Source organism: Cetorhinus maximus, chromosome 2 (genome assembly GCF_964194155.1).
Source record: "Cetorhinus maximus chromosome 2, sCetMax3.hap1.1, whole genome shotgun sequence".
NCBI classification, from domain to species: Eukaryota; Metazoa; Chordata; class Chondrichthyes; order Lamniformes; family Cetorhinidae; genus Cetorhinus; species Cetorhinus maximus.
The window spans coordinates 194042931-194061744 of record NC_135880.1 but is presented as its reverse complement, the minus strand read 5'-3'; the positions used below and the strand labels follow the sequence as shown (position 1 = coordinate 194061744).

At 41.8% G+C, this 18814-nt stretch overlaps 1 protein-coding gene across 1 annotated transcript in view; it reads left to right on the top strand.

Moving 5' to 3' along the window:
- Positions 1-18814, top strand: part of chek1 (checkpoint kinase 1) — a 46382-nt gene that overhangs the window by 22719 nt on the left and 4849 nt on the right. Inside the window, exons 7-12 of the mRNA XM_078531233.1 lie at positions 2743-2847; positions 7430-7525; positions 9251-9362; positions 11757-11934; positions 16848-16979; positions 17341-17442. Coding sequence (XP_078387359.1) covers positions 2743-2847; positions 7430-7525; positions 9251-9362; positions 11757-11934; positions 16848-16979; positions 17341-17442 — 725 coding nt within the window. The remainder of the gene's footprint in view (positions 1-2742; positions 2848-7429; positions 7526-9250; positions 9363-11756; positions 11935-16847; positions 16980-17340; positions 17443-18814) is intronic.

Sequence of the window (18814 nt, the reverse complement as noted above, 5' to 3'; positions counted from 1 at the left end):
TTAGCATGGATTGAGGATTAGCTAACACACAGAAGACAGTCTGGATTAATGGGTCCTTTTTAGGTTGGAAAAACGTAACTAGTGGAATGCCGCAAGGATCAGTCCTAGGGCCTCAATTATTTACCATAATGATTTAGAGGAGGGGGCAGAGTGTAATGTATCCATTTGCTGACGATCCAAAAATAGGTTGGAGGGCTTGTTATGAGAACATAGGGAATTTGCAAGGGGCTATAGATACGTTGAGTGAGTGGGCAAAAACTTGGCAGATGGAGTATAATGTAGGAAAGTGTGAGATCATGCACTTTGGTAGGAAGAATCAAAAGGCAGACTATTATTTAAAAGGATAGAGACTCCAAAAAAAAGTACGGCACAGAGGGATCTGGGTGTTCTTGTGCATGAAACACAAAGTTAGCATGCACGTGGAGCAAGTAATTGAGAAAGCAAATGAAATTTTGGCCTGTATTGCTAGGGGGTTGGAGTTTAAAAATAGGGAAGTCTTGTTACAGCTGTACAGGGTATTGGTGAGGCCGCACCTGGAGTACTGTGTACAATTTTCATTCCCGTATTTAAGAAAGGATATACTGGCATTGGAGGCAGTTCAAAAGAGATTCACTAGGCTGATTCCTGGGATGAAGGGGTTGACTTATCAAGAGCAACTAAACAGGTTAGGCCTTTATTCATTAGAGTTTAGAAGAATGAGGGGTGATCTTATTGAAACAGATACGATTCTGAGGGGGCTTGATAGGGTCAATGTTGAAAAGATGTTTCCACTAGTGGGGCATCCTTGGAACTAGGGGACATACTTACAGAATAAGGGCACATTCATTTAATACTGAGATGCGAAGGAATTTCTTCTCTCAGAGGGTAGTGAATGTCTGGAATTCTCTACCCCAGAGAGTTGTGGAGGCTAGACCGCTGAGAGTATTTAAAGAGGAGATAGATAGATTTCTGAAATATCAGGGAGTTGAGGGTTATGAGGAGCTGGCATGAAAGAGGTTTTGAGGACTGGGGCAGAGCAGCCATGATCTTATTGAATGGTGGGGTAGACTGAGCGGCCGAATGGCCTACTCCTGCTCCTATTTCTTATGTTCTTATGTACATGCGTTAGAAGCAGTTCAGAGAAGGTTTACTAGACTAATACCGGGAATGGGCGGGTTGTCTTATGAGGAATGGCTGGACAGGTTAGGCTTGTATCCACTGGAATTTAGAAGAGCAAGAGGTGACTTAATTGAAACCTTTAAGATCCTGAGGGGCCTTGACAGGATGGAGGTGGAGAGGATGTTTCCTCTTGTGGGAAAATCTAAAACGATGGGTCACGGTTTAATAATAAGGATTTGCTCATTTAAGACAGATGAGAAATTTTTTCTCTGAGGATTGTGAGTCTTTGGAACTCTCTTTCTCAAAAGGTGGTGGAAGCAGAGTCTTTAAATATTCTTACGGCAGAGCTAGATAGATTCTTGATTAACAGGGGGCGAAAGGTTATCGGGAATAGGCAGGAATGTGTGGTTGAGGTTACCTTCAGATCAGCTATGGTCTTATTGAATGGTGGAGCAGGCTCGAGGGGCCAAGGAGCCTACTCCTGCTCCTAATTCATATGTAACACCAGAAGAAGCAACTACCAGGTTCTGAATTACTGATCGCGTTGAGAACTATGCCCACTTACTTTACCTTGAGCAATCTTCAGTTTGGGAAAAATACAGAGCAGGTTTACTGAACTAGTCTTGCGACCAGTGGTGTGAATTTGCTATTGATCCAACTGACTGAAAAACTTTGATTTCTTTTCTAAAATGAATAGATGTTAGGTTATGACTTTGTGTTTTGATTCGCTGCCCTTGTTTCCTGTCTAGCAGACTTTTTATGGAAAGTTGCTGCAACTAAAGTTGAGTTGTCGAGTCCATGCTGAACAAGATTAAGGTGGTCCTGAAACTTTCTCCTTACTTAGCAAGTATCTTGGCAGGCGGCCTGCCCTGGTTTGCTCACAACTGTTCATCTCTTTTACCGAAAGTTAGAATTCCTCCACTTGCATCAGAGAAATTTGAAATTATTTGAAACTATTCTATTTGCAATAAGGCTTGCTCCTTTCCAAACTCCTTTCTTCCATACCCTAAGAGCATTGTTCTTGAACAGGCAAAATGATTAACCCAGGAGCCTTGTAAGCTGAATCCTGTTGATTTGCCCCTTTGTTGTGATTGTTGTAACCATTAACAGAAGAGAGTTCCAAACTTCTATCATTTGTGTATAAGAAGTGTTTGCAAGATTCAGAAACCAGCAATTTGATGTTTTGACTTCTCTGACTGCCTTTCCTATTAGTTTGGCACTTTAGCGTGTGATGGATGCTGTCAAAACATATCTACAAAGTTTTAAAATTTCATTAATTTTAATGTTTTCCTTTAAAGGTGCTGGGGGTCAGGCAGGAAAGTGGAGCTAGGGCCGCAATCATCAGCTGTGGTCTTATTGAATGGTGGAGCAGGCTCAAGAGGGCCGAATGGCCTACTCTTGCTCCTAAGTCCTACGTTGCTAAACTGTGTGCACAGACACACAACAAGCTGGAAGTTACCTCACAGAGCACTCAAGTTCTCCTGAAACCAAGCAAAGAAATTTGAAGGTGCCACATGTTGAAATGAACAGGCCAAGCACAACAGTGAAAAACATTTTGTGGGGTTACATTAGTGGAGGAATAGTAGGGGAGACTGCTCAAGTGTTTGTTGTTTATCTTTACTGATTGATGATTCTGTGTTGCAGAGCTCCCCTGGGACCAGCCTGCGGACAGTTGCCAGGAGTACTGTGATTGGAATGAGAAGAAACTATACCTGACACCATGGAAAAAGATCGATCCCATTCCACTGAGTAAGGAAATGATAAGGGTTCCTTGGCTAGTCCAGCGCTGAGAGTAACTCTTGGTAAATTTACAGAGGGGAGGAATTGCCACCACATCAGGTGTTTGTGGTTCAGTGGGTAGCATTCTCGCCTTCGAGTCAGAAGGCTGCAAATTCAAGACCCACTCTGAAATTTGAGCATATAATCTGGACTGGCACTTGAGTGCAGTACTGAAGGAGTGCTGCACTGTTGGAAATGCTATCTGTGTTATGATCTAATTGAATGACAGAGCAGGCCCAAGGGGCTGAATGGCCTATTCCTATTCTATTACAGTGACACTACTGTTAGTAAGGGGGCTGGAGCTGGGAATGGATGAGGCCAACTCACAAAGTGAACAATAGCAGATTTGTGCCCGCAATGTACCAAGAGATAAAGTGCATAATGTAAAGAGTTATAATTTTGATTTATTTGAGGGGTTCAGATAAGAGTATCTTTTTTTTTTCTTTGATCGTTTTCCCCCTCTATTCTTTTAGTTAGCCATTATGTGCCGGGTTATGGTTCCAAGGGCAGAGCACATCTCTAAATCCTTGCCCGAGTGACTGTTCCCTATGAGCCCAGAGAGTGAGGCAAGCTATTCAAAGGCTGTGAGCATCACAGCCATCTGAATCCTGTCTTTGAAACACATTCTCTGTCCTCTCCTGATGTCTATCCATTTACTTTGGGCTGTGGTCATTGGTTTCTCTTTTCCCCACCTGCCCAAACCTGGGGGTACTGAGATCAGTTGTGCTAGCTCAGACTGGGGATTAAACTTTGGACCTTTCATGGTCTCTGTAATTTAACCATTTTGAACCATTGGAGCTCATCACAACTGAAACTTTAATGGAGTGTGAATCTGAAATCCCCACAGTAACAGTAATGCATCTCAACCAAGTGCTTCATGTACTATACAATAGTTAGACTCCTTTTAGATTAAGGGGAGAAATAAACTTGGACATCAGAGCCAGTGATTTGCTTTTGAATTGTTGTCATTGTCTTCGTAGGTACACGCGTAGCAGCTAAATTGCACACAGCGAGGTTCCACAAATTGTAGTGAAGTGACCAGTTAGTCTTTTGGCTATGGGGTAAATGTTGGCCAGAGCATCGGGACAGCTTCCCTGCTCTCCTTGGAACAGGACAGGGGATCTTTTACACTACCTGAAATGACACATCAAACCTTGGTTTATCAACTCGGCAAAAGCCAGCACATGTGACAGTGTAGCACCCTCTCAGTACTGGATTGAGGTTATCCTACATTATGTGCTAAAGTCTTTGAAGTGAAACTTGAACCCACGGCCTGATCCAGCAACGATCCACTCTGTACCACTCAGCTTTAGCTTTGACCTAGAATTGATACTTAGCACATTACAGGGTTGTGCTTGATAATTAATACTTTTAAATTTTCCAGTAATTGACTGCAGATATTCTTGCAGTAATGACAGTAATTGTGTGTTATAGTCCTTAGGCAAAATAAACACGTGACAGATGAGGTGAGCTGTCAAAGAAAAACTTACACTTTCTGTTAATTTTTTTTATTCAATCATGGGATGTGGGCTTCGCTGGCTGGACCAGCATTTATTGCCTTTCCCTAATTGCCCTTGAGAAGGTGGTGATGAGCTGCCTTCTTGAACCACTGCAGTCCATGTGGTACAGGTACACCCACAGTGCAGGGAGTTTAGGATTTTGACTGAGCGACAGTGAAGGAATGGTGATATACTTCCAAGTCAGGATGGTGAGTAACTTGGAGGGGAACTTCCAGGTGATGGTGTTCCCATCTATCTGCTGGCCTTGTCCTTCTAGATGGCAGTGGTCGTGGGTTTGGAAGGTGCTGTCGAAGGAGGCTTGGTGAGTTCCTGCAGTGCATCTTGTAGATGGTACACACTGTTGCTACTGTGCATCGGTGGTGGAGAGAATGAATGTTTGTGGATGTGGTGCCAATCAAGCAGGCTGCTTTGTCCTGGATGGTGTCAAGCTCCTTGAGTGTTGTGGGAGCTGCACTCATCCAGGCAAGTGCAGAGTATTCCATCACACACCTGACTTGTGCCTTGTGGATGGTGGACAGGCTTTGAGGAGTCAGGAGGTGAGTTACTTGTCACACGATTCCTACATTTGTATGGCTAGTCCAGTTCAGTTTTTGGTCAATGGTAACCCCCAAGATGTTGATAGTGGAGTATTCAGTGATGGTAATGTCATTGAACATCAAGGGGCGATGGTTGGATTCTCTCTTGTGGGAGATGGTCATTGCCAGGCACTTGTGTGATGCATACGTAACTTGCCGCTTGTCAGCCCAAGCCTCGATATTATTCAGGTCTTGCTGCATTTGGACATGGACTGTTTAAGTATCTGAGGAGTCGTGAATGGTGCTTATGGAAGGTTGCTAGTCGTAGCTTGCATTTTCTGGTTTGGGGAAAAAATTACACTTAATGTGTTGCCCTTTGTTCCAGACAAGTGCCAGCCAGGTGCTATTGTTTTTGGACCTTCTGGAGGCATTGTCCAAATCTGAAAAAACTTGGTTCTGCTGATGGAGCAGGCTCCACACAGTATCTATGGGTAGGGCATGTTTTGAGAGCTCCTTGTCAGGCAGTGACAAAGATATTTGACTGATCTCTGCTAACGTTTCAAGTCTCCCTGTTCCGTCACACTGCAGCCGATGTAGAGGTGGTTACATGGATACTCCTTGAGTATGGATAACATCTCATGTGTGAGTTTATTCCAGGGGTGCTGACCCAGGGTCAGGTATCATGTACTCAAGGAAATGTAAGATCTGTAATCAAGTAAAATCAGTGGTCTTGACTTTTGCCTGTTGTTTAATTTTTACTTATGGTAACCCTTATTCATAGTTTATAAACTAAATTGCATACTTCAAAAGAGTGTTTAGCAGAAGGCTAGAAGAATATAAGCTGTCAATTCTGGTGAGCTCATTGGAGTAATAGTTTATCATTAACCAGGGACTGTGCATGTAAGGTCACACTTTTATTTATTGTGAGCAAGGGCTTTTGCAAGTGTTGCTTGATCCTGAGCACAAGTGAAATAGTGAATCTCTAAAATTTAACCAGACTTGACTTAGTATCCCTTTGCTAAGCTAAGTTTTCAAGCTTTCTGTCATATGTAAAACTTGCTATTTTTAATTGTATTTATTTCCAGCAGTGATGTGAGAATCATGAATCCTACTGCGCCCCTATCATTGTATCAATGACTAGTGTGTTCTGGCAGCACTGTTGGTGCAGAAATGGTCTAAAGAGAATAAATCCCCAATGTTCATTTCATAACTGCCTTCACAAGGAAGTGGTTTCCAGGCCATAACTATATCTTGGGAGTTTGAGTTAAGTAATAGCTCCAAGATTTGATCTCTTTGCCTTCCTTAATCATTCTCCCAAAAAAACAACCACTACTTTTTCTTGGTATCCCTGTGATGTGTGCTTTGGAGCGTGAGTTAGTGGTTCATTTTCAGGTGTCTACCCCTTTGCTTGTGTTTTCTCTTTGGATGTCCCATGAATGGCCGTGGATGAAGAGAGGTTGCATAGACTTGGGTTGTTTTCGTTGGAGCAGAGAAGACTGAGAGGCGACCTGATCGAGGTGTACAAGATTATGAGGGGCATGGACAGGGTGGATAGGGAGCAGCTGTTCCCCTTAGTTGAAGGGTCAGTCACAAGGGGGCATAAGTTCAAGGTGAGGGGCAGGAGGCTTAGGGGGGATGTGAAGAAAAACTTTTTTACCCAGAGAGTGGTGACGGTCTGGAATGCGCTGCCTGGGAGGGTGGTGGAGGTGGGTTGCCTCACATCCTTTAAAAAGTACCTGGATGAGCACTTAGTACGTCATAACATTCAAGGCTATGGGCCAAGTGCTGGTAAATGGGATTAGGTAGGTAGGTCAGGTGCTTGTCGTGTCGGTGCAGACTCAATGGGCCAAAGGGCCTCTTCTGCACTGTGATTCTGTGATAACTTAGTGACGCACAATAGTCATTGGGTATAGCAGATGAAGGAGTGATCTAATTGAGGTATTTCAGATAATTAAATGAGTGGTGTGGTAAAGAAGAGAAACTATTTCCTCTGGTGGAAGCACAAAACCAGGCGGCCTAACCTTAAAATTGGTGTTAGGCCATTCGAGGATGATGTCAGATAGCATTTCTTCACACAAAGAATAGTGGAAATATGAAATTCTATCACTCAAAGAGGCTGGAGTCAGTGGAAAATTTCAGAACTAAGATTGATAGATTTTTGTTAGGTAATCTTATTGAGGGTTATGAAACCAAGGCTGGGAAATGGAGTTAAGATTTGATGTAATTAAGTGGGCTGAATGGTCTATTCTTGTTACTCCTGTTCCTCTGTACTTGCTGCTTTTCCCTTATCTGCCTCGCTGGTTTGGCTGGGGTGCACTATCATCCTGTTGCTGGTAAGCTAACTTCTACTGTTATAAAGCTTGAGTGTTTTATGCTGTAATGTAATGACGGGTACCTTGTTACACAGATGGCGAGGGACAGGTAGGAGACCTTTACACTTTTACATTGACAGTAACTCATTTCCATTAAGACTTCGTAGTGCTGCCTTTTGTATGACTGTCTGTCTGGTTTACGCAGGCCTGCTGAACAAAATTCTGATTGAAGTTCCAAAGAACAGAGCCACTATTACAGACATTAAAAAGGACAGATGGTTCATTAGCCAATTTAAAAGGGGTAAGTTAATTTGATGCAACAATTGTGTTGCCTAAGCTCTAAGTGATGTAGACTCAATGTACATTACAAAGCAAGTACAGTTAGTTCCTTTATGATGCTTAATGGAGACAATATTTGATGGATTTGTTTGTTTGGGAACTGGATGGATCATTTAAGATTCTAGGTAAGGGTGTAGGTCACCCCATTCTTCAGGATGTGATTGCCGTAGGGAGGATTCAGAGGACATTTACATAGCCTGGAAAAGTTTAGTTATGAAGAAAGATTGGATAGGTTGGAATTGTTTACTTTGCAATGAAGGAGGCTGCGGAGAGTTTTCATTGAGGTGTATAAAATTATGAAGGGCCTCGATAGTGGATAGGAAGGACCTATTTCCCTTAATGAAGAGGTCAATAACTGGGGGGTGTAGATTTAAAATAATTGTTAAAAGGGTTAGAAAGGAGTTTGAGGGGGAATTTATTTTTGCCCAGAGGGTGGTGGAAGTCTGAAACTCACTATTTGAAAGAGCGGTAGCAGCAGCAACCCTTGTCACTTTTAACAAGTACCTGGATATGTAGGTGCTGTAACCTACAAGACTACAGATCAAAAGCTGGAAAGTGAGATTAGACTGGATTGCTCTTTTATGGCTGACACAGACACTGGGCCGAATGGCCTCCTTCTGTGCTGTAAATTTCTATGATTCTGAAATTTTAACCTATCTTTTCTCTGCCCAACGTTAACAGACCCATTGTATGTCGAGAATTTTCTGTTTTATGATTTAGTGTGGATGGGAATTTTTGAACGGATACTTAAATTAAGTTGGGAAGGGGAAGGGTGGTGAATATTGGTTGCTGGTGTTTCTTCCACCTGAGAAGAGTGGGAATAATTCAGTGACTGGTTGATTTTTGGTATAGACTTGCTTTATTAAATGTTCTGTGCTATCCTGCTGGGGAGTACACTACTGCACAAGGGGACTGGCTTGCATTTGTGTTGTACTCTTCTGGGAGGGGAGGAGAGGAGAATGCACTCACAGTTCTATTGAGGCATTTTGGAAATGTATTTTGATATTCAGCCACTGCTGGGAAATACAATAATTAAAGCTCATAATGTAAAGACCAGTTGGTCCATCAAAACTAGTACTAGGCCTCTAGTACCTACCGTCCCTTGAGATCAGTCATTCTCACTTTGAAAACTCTTTTTTTTTTGCTTTCACTAATCCAACGGTTCAAAAATTTAACACACGTTCAGCAAAAAACTACTCTCCCAATGTCGATTTTGGGCTAATTTATGTTTGGTTCTTACTTCCACGCATTAATTTGGAGTAGTTTTCTGGTTCAATGCTATCTGGCATTTAAAACTTACATATCCCTAACCAATTGCCCCTTATTAACCACTTTATTTTAAGACTGCAGAGCTTAAACTTTGTGTCTGCTGTAGCTTATCCCTGTTACATTTGGCATTGGCATTATTCTGCACAATATCCAATGCTTGTATATGTTTTCACGGCACGGTGAGCAGAAATTAAGACAGAATTCCAACTACTCACTGATTTTAGTTTTGTTGGGACTGGTCAGTGAATTGAGAAGAAATGCTGGTACTCTTGTAGTAAGACTGAAACTTGATCTGGTGACGAGCTCCATCCCTGAGAGGAGAGTGGTCCACCTTGTGAGGGGCATGAGTTCCATTCTGTACAATGTTATAAAGCCTTCTGGCTGGCCCTCAGTTTGTTCTGTTTCTTTTTTTCCCCAGGTGTGAAGAGAGCTCGATTGTCCTCTGGCAGCCCCAACGACTCTCAGGGACCTTTCTCTAAACACATTCATTCTAATGTGGATCTGTCCCCTGTCAGTGGTGTGTCCTGGAGGTAAATGCACTGTTGATCTGAAAGATTGTATATTTGGGTAAATGTCACTTGCAGTAAACCCAACAATTGTAGGTTTATTTATTTATGAATGGGTCGATGGAATGTATAAACCTTAACAGCCCTGGTTACACTTCCTTAAACACTTGATTTGAGGTAGTTGTTTTACAAGATTCTTAATTTTTGTGAATTGCTTGGAAAGCTGAATCAGGGGTCCAGGGTCTCTTGCTGCTCAAATCACTGTCTACTTCAGGCAGTACCCCTGCAGTGACAAATCATTTCGTAGGTTGTATTGGACATTTAAAGAAAAATTCAAATCTTTTTAGTGAATCCCAAAGATTGGTATTCCCTGGGTTCAAATAAAAATGTACAATACAGTTTGAGCTGTGAGAACCACACAACAGGCCTATTAATGCAGACCTACCTGGATTCAATGAATGCTATTGTTCCTGATATATGCACAATTACATTGTTATGACGAGATAATTCAGCCCATGACAGTTTATCCCTCTGGCGTATTTACACACTCAAAAGAAAGCTGATACGTTTATAATGAATGGCCCTAATGTTTTTGAATCTACAGGTCGAGTTTCCCTTATCCGAAACCCTCAGGGCCGGTTGCATTTTGGATTTTAGATAATTTCGGTTTTCGGATACCGCATATAAACTTACATAACAACAGCCTAAGCCGAGGCTAGCTATAGTCTAAAGTAAATAAAATGGCTGGAAGAGTAAGATGTATCACTGAATAATAAATACAGAGCACTTGAAAAAGTTTCTTTTTGACATGTTCAACGCAAAAATTGCAAGGTAAACAGTGCAGACAAACAACTGGACTTCCTACGCTAAAGCTCAATGAGGTTCATAAAAAAAGTGTGGTTTTTGGATGTGTTCATTTTTGGATTTATGGATAAAGGATACTTGACCTGTAGTAGTTTCCTGTCGGATTGAAATGTTTTTACTTTGAGTAAAGATTGAGTAAAGTTCATAACTTGAGTACTGTGTGCAGCTCTGGTCACCTCATTACAGAAAGAATGTAATTGTATTAGAGAGGAGATTTACGAGGATGTTGCCAAGACAGGAAAATTACAGCTGGGAAGAAAGATTGGATATGTTGGGGTTGTTCTCCTTGGAACAGAGGAGGATGAGGGGAAATTTGATTGAGATGTACAAAATTGTGAGGGGCCTGAATAGAGTGGATGGGAAGGGTCTATTTAATTTAGCAGTGAGGTCAATGACTAAGGGGATAGATTTCAAGTGATTGGTAGAAGGGAGATGAGGAAACATTTTTTCACCCAGAGGGTGGTAAGGGTCTAGAACTCACTGCCTGAAAGGGTAGTAGAGGCAGAAACTCTCAACTCATTTAAAAGGTGTCTGGATATGCACCTCAAATGCCATAACCTGCAGGCAACGGACCAAATGCTGGAAATTGGGATTAAACTGGGTGGCTCGTTTTTCTGCCAGCGCAGACACGATGAACCAAGTGGCCACTTTTTATGATTCTATGATAAAGATGCTCTTTTTAATATTGATTTCAAATTTACTTCCATTAATTTATATTTGTCCCATTTTCGTGGCTAAATTTTGAAGTAGTAATCTGGCATCACCTTTAATCTTTGATGTACCTTGACGAGGTTCATCTCCTTTCGGACTTTAAAGCTTGTGTTTCTCCAATGTTTCCACATAGCTGATCTCCTTTACTTTGGGATGAAAGAAAGAACTTGCGTTTATATGGCGTCTTTCCTGGCTTCAGAACGTCCCAAAACTCTTTGCAGCCATTAAAGTACTTTTGAAGTGCAGTCATGGTTGTAACATAGGAAATCTAGTAACCAATATATGCGTAGCAAAGTCCCACAAACAGAAATGTGATGTTGGTTTGGGGATAGATATTAGCCTGGTCATTGGGAGAGTTCCTCTGCTCTTCAGTGTAGTGCCATGAGATCTTTTATGCCCACTTGCAAGGACAGATGTGGCCCCGATTAACATCTCATCTGAAAGAGGGCACCTCCAACTGTGTAACGCTCCCCCAATACTGTGGTGATATTGTTATCTGAGATTTTGTGACTGGGACCTGAACCCACAACTTCCAACTCAGAGGCAAGAGTGCTGCTGCTGACACTCACAAGCTTGTTTCTCTTCTCCCATCCTCTTCAAAATTTAAATGCTCAATATTTGTAATATGGTATGGTGACCAGGATTGAACCCTGTCCTCAAGTGTAACTATGCATTGTAATGCTCCAGCTTACAGCCTCTGTGCACATGCTCCAACATATACCGCTTCCCAAACTCCCAGCAATTTGTATATGACCCTGTTCAAAACATTCTAACCAGAAATTTCATCCTGCTGCTCATTCTAAATTCCAGTCTGTATTTTCTACCACTTTTAATGTATTATAGTGAGGACCGAACCAGGTACTCGAGCTCCCAGCCTGAACCTCGGGTTGCTGTGTCGTTATGGGATTCCAATCACTCCAGTATTGATAATCTAGTGCAAGGGATTAGCTTCTCCCAGCCTACCTGCACAGATCACATGCTTGTCGGCAGCCAATTGCAAAGTACACCTGGATCGTCACAGGTAAATTGCTTCATTTACTAACACTTACCAAGGATTTCAAGGCTGCACTTGTGATTTAAGATGTCATCAAACTCCCTCAACAACAACTTGTATTTATATAGCATGCTTAATGTAGTAAAACATCCCAAGATGCTGCAAAGGAGCATCTTTATTCTTTATACATTTTATATCTTGGTTCATACAAAATCTGACACCAAACCACATAGAGATATTAGGACATGTGACCAAAAGCTTGGCTTAAAGAGGTAGGTTTTAAGAAGTGATTTAAAAGAGGAGCGAAGTGAGAGTTTTAAAGAGGGAATTTCAGAACTTAGGGCCGAGATTTCTAAGAAGCCAGAATTGAGGAAGCACAGCGATCTCTCAGAATTGTAGGAATGGAGGAGATTACAGAGATAGGGTTCAGAGCAAAAGTCATAGAGACAATTATTATGGCCCTTTGACCTCATGGGTAGAGGAATTGTTCCTGTAATGTTGTGTCATAAAGACCAGAAGATCCCAAATTTGAACCTTGGCCTTGGTTGAGTTATTGAATCTCGCACAATACAACTTCATTCGCTCTTAAATTTGACAGCATTATACTTGAGTCCAAAACAAGGATTTAAACATAATCAGTTTCATAGGTACAAGGGAAGAGCTGACTAAGTTTGACTGGGTAAATAGACTAAAATTTATGGTGGTAAATAAACAGTGAGAAATAGTTAAAGAAATTATTCAGTCTTCACCAAAAGTACACCCCTTTCTTTTAAAATAAAACTCTGAGAAACATCCATGGATTACTAATTAAGTTTTGCATTAGATTAAAAGAAGAGCCTTATAATGTTGTGAAGAATAATAGGAAGCCTGAGGATTGGAAGAATTTTAGAGATGAGCAAAGGGTGTCTAAAAACTTGTTAAAATGGAGAAAAATAGAATACGAAAGTAAACTAGCCAGGAATATAAAAACAAATTGTAAGAGTTTTTACACATGTGTAAAAAGGAGGAGAGTAGCTAGAGTAAATGTTGGCCCCTTGGAGACAGAGGCGATGGAATTATCATGGGGAAAATGGCAGAGATGTTGAACAAATGTTTTTTTTCTCTGTTGTCAGAGTAGAAGATGCAATTTACACACCAGAAATAGAGGGTAAGCAAGATACCAATCAGCAGTTCAAAAGTATTAGAGAAACTTAAGGGACTAAAAGCCAACGTATCCCCAGAACCTGATGGCCTACATCCTAGGGTTCTAAAAGGGGTAGCTGCAGAGATGGCAGATGCACTGGTTGTGATTTTGCCAAAATTCCCTAGATTCTAGAGCTGCCCATTGTATTGGAAGTTAGCAAATGTAATACCTCTTTTCAAGAAAGGAGGGAGAGAGAAAACACTGAACTACAGGCCAGTTAGCCTGACATCAGTCCTTGGGGAAGATCCTGTAATCCATTACTAAGGAAGTCTTAACACTTAGAAAATCATAGTATGACGAGGCAGAGTTGACATGGATTTATGAGAGAGAAATTGTGTTTGACAAATTCATTAGAAATTTTTGAGGATGTAACTGGTATACTAGATAAGGGGAGCCAGGAGATGCATTATACTTGCATTTCTAAAAGACATTCAAGAAGGTTCCACACAAAATGTTAATACTCAAAGTAAGGACTCATTGATTTGCAGGTAATATATTAGCATGGTTGGAGGATTGGTTAACAGACAGGAAGCAGAGAGTAAGGATAAATGGGACATTTTCAAGTTGGCAGGGTGTAACTGGTGGAGTGCTGCAAGTATTACCGCTGGGGCCTCAGCTATTTCTAACCTATATTAATGACTTAGATGAAGAGACAGAGTAATGAATAAAATCTGGGATTTCTAAGAAGCTAGAATTGAAGGAGCTACTGTTAGGGGAGCCTTTAGACTACTCCCACCAGTGTCTTCTACCCCTTGTTACTTCTTATTTCCACCCATATGGATTCAAGATCATTTCTTGCTCTCGTACATATTCCATCACGTACTAACAAAGCTACCCCACCACCCTTTCCTTCCTGCCTGTCCTTTCGAAAAGTCACATACCCCTGAATATTTAGTTTCCAGCTTTGATCTTCTTGTAACCATGTCTCCGTAATGTCTATAAGATCATACCCAGTAGCCTCTATTTGTGCCGTTAATTCATTTATTTTGTTCTGAATGCTATGTGCATTTAAGTAAAGAGCCATTAATTTTGCCTTTTTAACATTTCTTTCCCCCTTTGAGCCTATTTGCTGCTGTTTTTTTATATTTGTACACTCTGCCCCTTCCTGTCACACTCTGGGTATCATTACCTAAATAGCTGCCCTGCAATGCTGCCATATCCTTTTGCTTTGTAAGCCTACTTATCCCCTCTCCAGAACCCTCCACCGCTCTATTTAGTTTACAGCCCTCTCTACAGCCCTAGTTATTCGATTTGCCAGGACACTGGTCCCAGCAGGGTTCAAGTGAAGCCCATCCCACCGGAACAGCTCCCTTCTACCACAGTACTGGTGCCAGTGCCTCATGAACTGAAACCCATTCCTCCCACACCAATCTTTGAGCCACGCATTTAACTCTTTTTGACTTTATTTACCCTATGCCAGTTTGCCCATGGCTCATGTAGTAATCTCGAGATTATTACCTTGGAGGTTCTGCTTTTTAGTTTAGCTTTTAACTGTTCAAATTCTTTCAGCAGAACCTCCTTTTTAGTCCTATCAATGTCGTGGGTACTAACATGGACGACGACAACTGGACCCCCTCCCCTCCCACTCCAAGTTCCTCTTCAGCCCTGAGCAGATGTCCTTAACCCTGGCACCGGGCAGGCAACACAGCCTTCGGGACTCACGCTCACGGCTGCAGAGAACAGTATCTATCCCCCTAATTATACTGTCCCCTACCACTACTACGTTCCTATTTCCTACACCCCACTTGATTGGCTCCCTGTAGTACGGTGCCGCGGTCAGCTCGCTCATCCTCCCTTCAGTCCTTGCTCTTGTCCACACAGCTTGTAAGAACCTCGTAACTGTTGGACAATTGCAGGGGCCGAGGTTCCTTGAACACTACCCCCTGGGTCCCTGTACTCCCTCACCTGCAGTCACACCCTCCAGTCCCTGATCACAGACCAAATTTGAATTACCTGATCTGAGGGGTGTGACCGCCTCCTGGAGCAAAGTGTCCAGGTAACTTTCCCCCTCTCTGATGTGGCGCAATGTCTGCAGCTCAGATTCCAGCTCCTCAGCTCGGATCTGAAGTTCCTCGAGCTATAAACACTTACTGCAGATGTGTGCGCTCTAGATCACCTTGGTGTTCAGCAGATCCCACATGCTGCAGCAGCAACACATCACCCGTCCTGCCATCACTATCATATTTAATTTAATTTATGAATTAATTACTCTCATACCCTGCTTTTTACATTTGAAGAATCTCCCACTCTTTACACTTTATCGTAATTTTTTTTTACACCAGTATTGATCTTATACTTAACAAGCTATTTTTAAGAAAAAGAGAAAAAAAAGACTAGAGACATAAACACAAACTGAAGACCTTACTTTTACTTTAAAGACTAGAAATACTCGCCAATCTTACTCACCAATCAGCTGTTTTCCCTGCACTCGTGTCACGTTGTGGTTCGTGACGTCACTCCGCCGCTGGTCTCACTGCAGGTCGACCTCTTGATCCAGGCCTTTTATCCTCTCCTGCTCACCTCTCGCTCACAATATACCATTTTGAGCCTTAGGAATAGAATAAACCTTAATCACTTGCCAGATACTCACCAACTTCTACTAACCAGATTCTTCTCCTGTAGCAGAGTAAGAATCAATTCCTGGAGGCTGAAAAAGTTTAGGCACAAGCAACCAAACACCTCTTTCTCTTCCTCCGCTTAACTCCCTGAAGTGCTCAACTCCGGCATTCTGTTGAGTGGGCAACAAGATGGCAGATGGAGCATAATGTGGGAAGTGTGAGGTTGTTCACTTGGTAGCATATAGGAAAGCAGAATATTTTTTAAAAGGTGTGAACCTTATAGTTGTGCTCAATCAAGGAAGATTAAGTTAGCATACAGGTACAGCAAGCAAGTAGCATGCAATGTTGACCTAGCAAAGGGATATGGAGTTCAAGAATAAAAGCATCTTGCTACATTTGTTCAGGGCTTTGGTGAAGCCAATCTGGAATGTTGTGCTCAGTTTTGGTCTCTTTATTTGAAGAATGATATACTTGCATTGGAGGCCAGTACAACGAAGGTTCACTAGATTGGTACCTGGGATGCGAAGTTAATTCAAATGTCCTTTCCTCTCTGAAGTTTAGAAGAATGAGGGGTGATCCCAATGACAAAGGACAATGACAGGATAGACACAGAGGTTGTTTCCCTTGGCTAGAGAGCCTAGGAGATGACGGGCACAGTCTCAGGATAAGAGATTGATTATTTAGGACTGAGATGAGAAATTTCTTCAGTGAAAGGAATGCGAATCTTTGGAATTCTCTATCCTAGATGTTTGTGGATGCTCCATCATTGAATATATTCTAGGCTGGGATAGGCAGATTTTTAGTCTGTCTGAACTAAGGGATAAATAGAGCAGTAAAGTGAAGTTGAGGCAGAAGATAGGTCATGATTGTATTGAATGGCGGAGCAGGTTCGAGGGACTGTATGGACTACTACTATTTCTTATGTTCACACATAAGTTGGGACCTGTATGTGTTTTAGTAGAAATCTGGATTTTATTGTGCTGGTTGCATTCATAGTTAGAAAAATAGTGTTTCCATCACCGGTCCCATATCCGGAATATGGCTGGAACAAGTCCTAAAGCAGAACTATGATCTTCAGATCCTCCTAGCTTGGCATTCTCTAGGAAATGCATCTTTAACTTGCTCTTTAAAGTGGTTTTAATGAGTTTTGTGCACTGTATCAGAGTGCCTGTGCTAACAGCACACTACTTGGTTTACAGAGTCCTTGGCAAAGACTAGTGAAACGAATGACTCGGTTCTTCACAAAGTTGAATGCTGAACAGTCCTACCTGGCCCTGAAGGAGGTTTGCGAGAAACTGGGCTACACTTGGAAGAAGAACTGCAACAACCAGGTAGGACGGTTAACGTCTTGATGGTTAACAGGTTAAGCAAGAAACTTAGCTGGTTACTTTAGTTAACGTTTTGTTGCATTTCGCTCTCTCAAGCACTTGTTCACTTTTTTCATAGAGCTGGAAGAGTCATGAGCACAGGTCAGTAATATAGGAATGGAGAGAGTGAGAACAGGTTGGTAATGTAGGAATGAGAGAGTAGTGAGCACAGATCACTAATGTATGAATGTAGAGAATATTGAACTCAGGTGACTCTCTCCGAACAAGAGTTTAAAAAATGCCTCCTTCTGGGTAATGTGAGCTGGTGGTATGATTTATTGTGGAGCCCTGAAAATTAAAAGATTCATGTCTGCTGGTTTCCTAGGTGACCATATCAACAATGGACAGACGGAACAACAAGTTGATATTCAAAGTGAATCTGATCGAGATGAACGAGAGAATTCTGGTGGATTTCAGACTGTCCAAGGTAAAAATGAGTTATTGGTCAATCTTATTATTTATTGAATTGTCCAATACTGCTAAGTGGTTCCTTTTTTTCCCTTTTGGCTTTTAACCATTTTCACTGATGGGATTACTAAGGTTTTCCTAATCAGTCTTTACTCCACCAAGAGGCAGAGATTTCCAGACCTATGTTACCCTGTAATGACACTAGTTGATCAAATGGATAGTGTTTTGCCTCTGCCACCTAGGATAATGTCATTCACCCCTGGACGAATAAAAAAAATAGGAATCACAGAATTTTAACAGCACAGAAGGAGGCCATTCGGCCCATTGTGTTTGCACCGGCTCTCCAAATGAGCATTATAACCTAGTGCCATTGCCCTGTACCCCTGCACATTGTTTCTATTCAAATAATCGTCTAATGCCCTCTTGAATGCCTCGATTGAACCTGCCTCCACCAAAAAAAGAAAAGCATTAAATACTGCAACCAGCAAAAGGCTTTTGCAGGTAGATCCAAATTTGTTGATGTTTAGCCTCGTGAGGTTGTGCTGTTCATTCTTTTGTCTTCGTATTTTCAATTGGATTTAGTTTAAAAAAAAGTCTAACAAGAAGAAACTTATTAAAGTAGCGAGCCCTGATTATCAACTATACTGAGGACTGTGGGAGTGAAGAGAAGGTGTTTGCATCCCCGATTCAATAAGCATTGGCATTCAGCAAAGCGTTGCAAACTTTGAATCAGTAGCTATAAGAATGGTCAAATATTGAATTAATTCCCTTCAATACCAAGAGCACTGTGATCAAAGAAGGTTTACGGCTTTACAACAACCCAATAATCTTTCTGTTGAAGACAACAAAATCTGCCTGGGGTTTTGCCTGGCATGTCTGACAGAATGTTCTGTTAGTGTCTGAGACGTACAGCTTGTGGCCAGTGATAACACTTGGTGTCAGCTAGCCTATACATACCAGCACAGCATTTTCCCTATTGCGCGGTGCACACATCCTTCATTCTTTCATGGGATGTGGGCATCGCTGGCAAGGCCAGTGTTTCTTGCCCATCCCTAATTGCCCTTGAACTGAACACTTCAGCGGGCAGTTAAGAGTCAACTACATTGCTGTAGGTCTGGAGTCACATGTAGGTCAGACTAGGTAAGAATGGCAGATTTAATTCTCAAAAGGACATTAGACATCTTCTTCCTGGACATCTGGGAAGGTCCTGAAATCCCGTCAAAACGGAGCAACTGCACGCACAATCACCTTATGCGCATGCAGTATATTTTCCATTGCTAGGTCAGCTCCCCAGTGTAAACAAGCAGATTTGACATCAGTAAGGATCAGCACAATTACTGAAAATAGTTAGAAAAGGAGTGTTAGTATCCCCAATGGCTTTGGATTTCAAT